Source organism: Pavona decussata, unplaced genomic scaffold (genome assembly GCF_977016875.1).
Source record: "Pavona decussata unplaced genomic scaffold, jaPavDecu1.1 SCAFFOLD_44, whole genome shotgun sequence".
In the NCBI taxonomy this organism is placed as follows: domain Eukaryota; kingdom Metazoa; phylum Cnidaria; class Anthozoa; order Scleractinia; family Agariciidae; genus Pavona; species Pavona decussata.
Window position 1 is genome coordinate 725,363 of NW_028145466.1, and position 8,749 is coordinate 734,111.

The 8,749-nt window shown below is 37.6% G+C and overlaps 1 protein-coding gene across 1 annotated transcript; it reads right to left on the bottom strand.

Annotated features, from left to right (window-relative positions):
• Positions 1-1,433: 1,433 nt before the first annotated feature.
• LOC146482722 (E3 ubiquitin-protein ligase rififylin-like) lies at positions 1,434-8,746 on the bottom strand. The gene is made up of 4 exons (XM_085106835.1): positions 8,359-8,746; positions 5,366-5,764; positions 4,274-4,481; positions 1,434-3,552 (listed from the first exon to the last, which is right to left on the bottom strand). The coding sequence occupies exons 1-4, from the start codon at positions 8,590-8,592 to the stop codon at positions 3,365-3,367; spliced, it is 1,029 nt and encodes a 342-aa protein (XP_084962961.1). The 5' UTR covers positions 8,593-8,746; the 3' UTR covers positions 1,434-3,364.
• Between the last annotated feature and the right edge of the window lie 3 nt (positions 8,747-8,749).

Here is an 8,749-nt window from a genome sequence, read left to right on the forward strand (position 1 = left end):
GTACCCCCCCCGGGCTATCACCCGACATTCCCGAACCGACGACTGAGATCGGGGTACGAGATTAAGGAGCTCTATGATGTGGGGAGGGGGAAATGAATTAAATTATGGGTGTTTATTGGAGTAAGGACAATTTCCTCAAGAGCAACCAATCCAAGAATAAAAGCTATTGCTACATGTGGTATCATTTTATGTTTGGTGTGTAAGGGGGTTCTGACATTTGAGTCTGGATGATTCATTAAAATGAAAGTTCTTGAGAAAAAGGGGTAAAGGGTGGGGAGGGGTGGGGGTACTCAAGGAAGTTTTATACGAAGAGGCTCTGCCCCAAGATCCAAACCCTTACCCTTTTATATATCATTTTTGACAGCAAAGGTAACCCTTTCAATTTCGAAATATACCTTCCATGGGAAATGGAACCCCTTTCACATATGGGTGTGTTCAAGATATTTTGAAAGGCCTATACTTAAGCTTGTGGAATCCCTACCCTTTTTATATACCTCCATCCTAAAAAAGGAACACATCTTGGGCAGAGCCTCCCTGTATATTCCCCCCTTCACTCTGTGCCTTTAGAACCTTCCGTGAGTCGTACTTTACCGCAGTGCTTTTAATTACGCAGTAATGAACACAAACTGCCTTTACTTAAAATTCATACATGATAAACAGTGTCACAGAAAACTACTGTTCAGCAAATTGTTTGAATGTTCACTCTTCAGGCTTTTTTTTTCTCCATGGACAGGTGCCAGAAGCACATACTGTGACAGAGAAATGCAATTTTTGTCTAACCTCTTTCCAGAGACTAGGACCAAACAAGAAGTGATGTGACTTTATAACCTAGTTCACCATTGTGGACACAGTTTTACTTGAATAGGAATATCACACCGTAGCTAATAAGTTCAAGAGATAACATCCTTTTCAGTTAAATTTTTGCAGAGTCAGCATGTATTTAGGAGTTAAGTCCATGCAAAGGTTTCGGTCACTTGTCCCATTGTACATACAATGTGAAAAAAAAAAAAAAAAAACTTCACGCTGCATGTCACACAAAGTCGAACATGCAATGAAAACTTTTTTTGCAATTTTTTACAGCATGATTCATATAGCTTTCACTGAGAAAAATTCAGGGTCCATATTAGTAAGTGTTGGTTCCAAAAAAAAATTATCTGTTATTTAGCACCTGATCTTGTGACACAAACCTTCCTTGATATATTTACTGTAAGAAAATGATTTCAGAGGACATACCACTTTGAAATATTGAAAAGAGAATGAATTTTTCTGTGGCTTTCCAAAGCCCTCATGACATTTCAGTACTTTTCAAGACAACTTTTATAATTAAAGAAACTTTAAACAACTGAAGGTAAAAAAATGTCCCACCACATACTCTGGCACAGATGAAACATAAACAACAACAACAACAACAAAGAATGGAGGTAGCATTAAAAAAAAAAAGATTTCTTTTACTATCCAAGGAATGGAATTTTGCTCTACTTACAATGGTATTAAATTATTCCACTACATATATGTCATAAAGCACAAGAGAAACAAAAATAATATAAAAGCATTTTACACCCAAGCGGAGTGTGTTGCAATGTACATTCCACTTTGACAGGTTTAATACAGTTGCATAATTCAGAGATACCCAGCGGCTCAATTCAGTGGATATCTGTTTGCACGCCCTTGATTGCCTCAGAAATTTGGATTTTGTCTTCCCAAACTCATTAATAATTCAAAAGCCCAAAACAAAGGAAATCATGTGCCACGACGTGTTTGGATATCTGATAAAGAACTCCTCGTTTTTGCATCCTTAATTTCCCCTTCAAAATCAGTTTGTTTGAGAAGTTTTATCAAACACTCATCAAAGTGTATCATCACAATAATTCTTATCAAAAACCTCGAAGTTCATCGAAAATACTCCGCTACGAGTCGTATTTTCAACTCTCTTCTTGGTGTTTGATCTGTGATGAAACACTGTGTCTCATGTTTGATAAAAAAATCTGTGGTTTTCATTGGCAAAATGTTAGCTTAAAATCTCATAACACTGGTAAACTAATTGAAGGCCTGATTGCATAACTGTCAGATGTTGAATTTCCCTAGATGTTTTGGCCTCAATGTTTTCTGACAAATTGAAAGGTACATGCAACAGTTCAGATTTTTTTGAGCAGAACGGAAAATCGGCCTAAAATTCGATATAAGACGGTTATGCACTCAGCTCTTCAATTCCTTTTGTTCTTGAAGGGGCAAATATGTCAGCTTAAGCATCCAAACAGATCAAATTACAAAATAACGTCTTTAAAAGGGAACAAAACGAGACCCAGAAGACAACATCTCCTTAAATGTCCTCATTGGATTTTCTTGATGATTAATATTTTAGTGGAATGTTAACACGATAAAATTTATTCCTTTTATGATGATTTTACAACACTGTTGGACAACTTACTCATTGCTCATACTTTGGCTCACTCCTGTAATAGTAACACTCTGGAAATGTCTCACATCTCATAAAATATCCACATGGCATAAGTACCAATAAAACCATTAAATAAGGTGTGTTGTATTGTCTATGCTGACCTGTCTCTTCCCCATATCAGATGATACTCTTTGGATTGTCAGTTTCAAATAAAATGTAGTGGATTATTGTTGAATTCATCTTGTTACACTTCGCCAGAAACTAACATAAATGGAAATGATGATGATGAAGATCTGGACGAACAAGGAAGAGACATGTCCGTTTTACATTATTTTTGCTGGGAAATAAGACCGGACATCAGCTTATATAGGTACCAATGGCTGCCACTATCAGTCCATTTGCTTCCCCCCCCCCCCCCCCTCCTTTTGAATGATTGTGAAACAGGGTAAAGTGAGTGAAGGAACTTGAGATAGACACCACTAGTGGTTCTTTTGCATCCACAAGAGTGATCAGTGAAGGTGCTGTGAGATGGGGCTACAGTTTTTCATCCTTGTCCGAGAAGACTAGAAAGTCTAACCATCTGCAGGTGTCAGAGCAAAGGCAGCACTTTCTCCTTCGCTGGTTAAACCACTATTTTTTGTTGTTTTGTAACGTAGCTCCATGGTTAGATTATGAATTGAAATGGTGTTCACAAACATCACGGGTTTTGATTCCAGGGCTGTTGCCTAAGAAAAATTCAAAAGGGCCCTCAAGGCCAAAAGCCAAGAGGGTAGAAGCCCAACATGTGAAGTGTTAGGTGCTGCTGCAAAAATTTAGGCACCCAGAGCATTTTCTTGGGCACCCCAGGCTACTGGCTTCCTCTTAGGCAGCAGCCTTGAGCTCCATTGGGGTCTTTGATCTTTTTCTTTCCCACACTCATCACAAACTGCACATTGCTAAAGTTATATTCTACTATAATAACAGGGGTTAAGCTTTAAAGACATGCACAATTCTAGCTATATTCTGCCGGCATACTGGACAGTCTGTAATCTGCTTGCCACATTTTGTACAAGTCACCATGTGTCCACATTCAAGTAACACACAATCTATACTGGCATCCATACAAATTTTACATTGGTTCTCAAAATCATCTTCTTCGCCAGGAGCTGCTGAACCTAACAAAAACAAGTCAACAGTTTTAGTAATAAGTGGTGGTAAGGTCTTTGACAGGCTCTCAGTTAGGCCTAAAAAAATTGTGTGGTGTAAGAAGAATGCGATGCCAACGATCAAGATGTTAAGCCTGTCAGAATTCTTTTTGCTACAACGTCATTACAATAAGCTGAAACTATGGGGAGAATGGTACAAGCGAGGGATTATGGCATCCTATGGTTAGACAGATGGAAATTGCACTGATGGATAAGTGCATTCTTTGACAGTCAATTACAAGGAAGTACCCTTTTAGGCAAAAACTATTTGACAAAAGCTAGTTTTTGCATTAGTTTCTGGAGTGGGAAATCCTTCTTGAGCTCATGCTGCAACTTCAAATCACATGACTTGGCTGCCATTTTAGAGCCACATCTCTGCAGTTTCTAAAAAAAAAGGGTTTTGCAACCGTTGCAGAGCACATTTTTCTAAAAAATCACACCACGCTGAATTAAGTTTAAAGCACATTTCAAACTTGTTGTGGTATACAAATCAGATTGATATCCTAGATGTTTCACTGACAAGTGAAATTTGAAACTGTAGTGCAAGTTAATATGAGAAAAATCACATTGGATGTTGTAACTGCATAGGAAATTAACTGGCATAAACAGGCATTTAGAGAGGTTGAGGTTACACGAAAAAAAAACAACAACAAACAAACAAACCAAAACAAAGAAAAACAACAACACTCACTCTTCTGTTTATTCATTTCCTGCTTGGATTTCCAGAGTGCCCTAACCCGATCTAACAGTTCTTTCTTTTCACAACAACCCTTGAAGTCGACAAAATTAGCAGTAAGAATTTGCTTGAGCTCCTTCACAGTCAACTCCTCCACTTCTTCAATGTTTTGGATTTGACTCAAACTCTTGCACACTGAAGGCTGTGGGGCTGATGGAGGGACCTGTGGGAGAAACAGTGACAGAAAGGTCAAAGTTTCACCAAAAACTAGGAAAAAAATTCCATGGCTTTCAATCCAATTCCATAACACAAGAGGACTAGAGTAAAAAAATGGCGAGTGATGCATTTGTCTGTATAATAAAAAGAAAATTACATGGTGGCTTGAAGATATGAATTTTAAATTCTCGTGTCAAAAACAATGTCTTTACAACTAAAAAATGAAATTCATATCGTTACACTGCTGTGTAAAATCCTCAAAATATTTTTCAAATTATTAATGGAAGTTGGGCATTCAGTTAAGACTGGCAGCTTTCACACAAGTGATGGGTTATCCAGCTGAGAAAAACTATTTGTCCCAGGTGTTTAAGCCATCTAAATGTGAAAACAGGGCCATTATAATATTTTTTTTTCTTCAGATGGATGATCTGTCTGACTTTACCCCCTTCCTTGGACAAAATTAATTTTGATTATCAGTCTGAGAGGACTAATGTATTTTCTATGAAGCTTTGTTTTCACACTAGGGTGGAAAATTCTTTGGATGGTTTATTCATTATTCATCTAAAAGGGACTCTGTCAGCTGAGACACATGCACAGTAGAGTTTGATTGAGACTAATTTGCATACAACTCATTGTAGGATTTTTGCTTTTCCACCATTGCAAAGCTTTCAAAAATATCGCAACAAACAGCTGCTGTAATTACTAAACAACACATTCAGCTAACTTTACAAAGATGAATGTGATTCACACAGATGAAAACAGCTTCCTGAACTCTCCAACGGTATTTGAAAAAGTTGGGCCAACGGTGCTTCTCATCAACGTATGCATGCTCTTGGGGTGACATAGTCCATTTAATTGTGAGAAAGGCCATTCAGAATGAAAAGTACAAACCTGTACAGGCTGTGTATTCGATGGTGGAGAAAAATGTGAACTCCTGGGTTGAGCTGGCCTCTGTGAGTTGGTTTGTGATGGGTTTGCTTGAGTCTGCTGCCTCACTTGTGGTTGAAAATTTGATGTGGAGTGGGATGTATTTGATCTTTCTTCGGCATGCTGTAAAATTAACTCTATGAGCTCCCTTTTTTCTCGGCACTGGTTTGTGGCGATCTGCCTAGCCCTCAAATAATCTTGAAGGTCTTTAACTTTCAACTTCCTTAGGTGATCCTTGTATGCAATCGGGAACTGCAAGGCTCGGCACTTCAAGCAGTGTCTGCTGTTCTCACCAGGAACAACTATGGTCTCCTTTGCAAAGCAGTCGTTGCAATAATGTCTTTTGCAATTCCGGCAGAGGTTCTTAAATCAAATTGGGAAGAAAAATTACATTATGGAAATTCAAGAATTCACATAATATGAATAGTATGTAAAAATTCAATCATTCTTTCTTGGCTCCCTGAAAAATGTACAAAAACAGACAAATGCTGATTGACTAGCAAGCACAGGCTTACAGTGTTCCAGACAACTATCAAAGTCAGGGAGTCAAAAAGTCTCCCCAAATCCTTTTAAATCAACCATTCATTTTTTTGGGTTAGTAAGCCAGCATTCTCTGGTTTCAACCTGAGACTCTGCTTATCTGGAACACTGAAGGGACCCCCTAAGAGCCAACCATTTTTTTCTTCAATTTTTTATTTTATTAGCTTCACCAACAGATAATATGTTACAATAATGATCAACAACTTACAGAATACAATAAGAACACAATATGACAGGGAACCCGCAACAGCGCAAGCCAATTACTGTGGACCCAGTACATAAGAAAAATTTAAACCAGACGGGAAGTGAAAAGTTAAAACTAGAAGCAGCAGGAGATTGGGCGAGCGAGACTGCGGCACTTGTTGCACTTAAGGCATACAGATTTAAAGGTATGCGGGTTTTCACAGTCGTAGTTACTTAAGGCAGAGGAATAATACCTGGACAAAACATCCTTAAATATTGTGAGTCTGTCCGTACACAAGTTAAGTTCATCTGTGAGAGTATTTCAGATGCGTATGTACAATGTATCTGTTTAAGTGGGATTTTTGATAAGTAACCGTCTTACATTTAGGTTCTATATAAATTACAGAAAAAATGCATTTACCCAAGTGTCAATTCATTTTTTCTGTGAAATTGAAAATGAAAATTGAATTGGTACGTGGAAAGAGGCCCTAAGTGACTCCTGATCTTACGTCAAATTCTCCCCTTCTTTACAAGAAAGGGCAAGGTAATTTGGAAGGGGAATCTAGCAGTTCATCAGAGGTCACTTAGTTCTACTTTCCAGGCACCCCTTCAATTGTCAGCTTGATTTTTCTTTTTTAAAAAAATTGAGAACAACCTTCAAAAAATATATTTTTGCAAATTCATTTCTCAGTTTTGCAAGAATAAAAGATGAAAATTAAAATTTTTGGAAATCCTTTTTTCATTTTTCCAAAAAAAACTGATTTCAAACTGAAAATCAATTTGCAAAAATGTACTTTTCAAAAGTCATTTTCAATTTTTAAAAAATGAAAAATGAAATCAAATTGACAATTTTTATTTTTCAATTTCTTGGAAAAAATGAATTGGCACTCAGACACACGCAGTAGAGGGCATCAAGACAATGTTAAGCCGTACTTGAATGCACCTTTGCTTGCCAAGAATTTAATATTAATTTTTAATAATTTGAGTCAATCATACCTTACTTCAATAAGCAATATTTTACTTTCAAATTATTGCCATAGCCTCCACAAGAACAATCAACACTTTTTCAATATTATTTTTCATTTGTGCTTTAATAAGAAGTCATGGATATTTTTAAGAAATTATTAACAGTTTGTGCTTCGCTTGCCTTAGTTTTGAACCTGTGTGATGCAAGTGAGGAATGGTCAAGTGTGACAAGTTTACCCCTCATTGCTTCAGACACACGTATATATACCCATTTAAGCACACGTCATTGGTCTTCTTGAACCGCCTCTTACGAAAGTGCCGCTTACTCTCCCCTTACATGTACATAGCCCATGATATTCAATCACGATAAATCTCCATAAAGGTGATGACATTTATTTAATTAATGAGAGCCACAGAAACTAATGATTACTTTCACCTCTGGACCAAACAAAAACCACATCCTGAATTCACACAGTTTTGTCCAGACGAAATGAATGCTTTAAAAACATTTTCTACAGAGCAACATAAGCCTTAAGCTCATAAAGATCAATACAAATCTTATGAAAATAATACAGAGCTTATTTTACATAAAAAGTGGTTGATATGACATCAGCATAAAACCCACAAGATTAATACAAAGGTACCTCAGCCACAAAGGAAACCAGGTCTATAGCTATACCTGCGCTTATATTGACACATGGATCATGACAATTCCATATTGTGTCTGTCCGCGGGTAAATAAACGTAGTAGTTTAATTCCTTGTTTGCTCGCGTGTCGAATTTTCTAATCCCACGCCAATCAAACTCATTTCAAGTTGACAACTCGAATAAACAAACAAAGATGAATATTGTTTCAGGAAGGTACACAGAAAGGTACCAATATAAGTACAGAAGTTTAGAAATTTAAGCTTATACAATACACAGCATTCGATTTCATTCGATTGAGCGATCGCATTCGGTTTGAAGAACCTCTGAAACCTTCGATTCTCACAAAAACATCCTTTGTTTTTACAATTGTCATAAAATTAACGGGAGACATGCATTGCTATGTTTACCTTAACTAATCTTAAGGTTTTGCTTGACTAATTGCGCCGAAATAAATAGAGCTTTAGAGATTTAATATGCTGGAGGAAAAACAGCACGCGCAGACATTGAAGAATGTAGAAACCGGTTCTGTTGGGGCTGCTTGATAAAATTTTTTCACACGCAAAAGAAAAACAACTGAAATCCTCTAACCAGGCAATAAAATGGTTAAGCTGAGCTCATACCTTCCTTTTGAAGAGGGTAAAGTTGGAGCTGCAACTAAAACAAGCCATTTCTTCGGCGGCGTTCTCTGGAAAATTAAAACTGTTCGTCGAGGATTGTTGACTGGACTGAGATTGAGAACTGGACGCCGAAAATGAAGATGTATGGCCGTTCGCTACATTAAAATGCGTCCGTATTATCGCATCAACGTGCTCTGAATGGTCTCTTAACTCCCCATTGATACCACCAGCGCCCATAACAGGCAAAAAGGAGGGATAATGACGGTTTTTGCTCGATAATGAGGCAATCACTGGCTGAAGCGACAAAAGATCCGCATATCCGTTCCGTTTGGAATGAAGAAGGAAGAGATCGCATGCGCCCAGTGGGCTGGGGCGAGAGGAGGTACCATGACGT

Excerpts from the sequence above, each read along its gene's own strand:
- LOC146482722 (XM_085106835.1), bottom strand. The coding sequence starts at position 8,592 with ATGGGCGCTGGTGGTATCAATGGGGAGTTAAGAGACCATTCAGAGCAC. Across the intron at positions 5,765-8,358 it reads TTACCCTCTTCAAAAGGAAG|AACCTCTGCCGGAATTGCAA; the intron begins GTATGAGCTCAG and ends ATTTGATTTAAG. Across the intron at positions 4,482-5,365 it reads CGAATACACAGCCTGTACAG|GTCCCTCCATCAGCCCCACA; the intron begins GTTTGTACTTTT and ends TTTCTCCCACAG.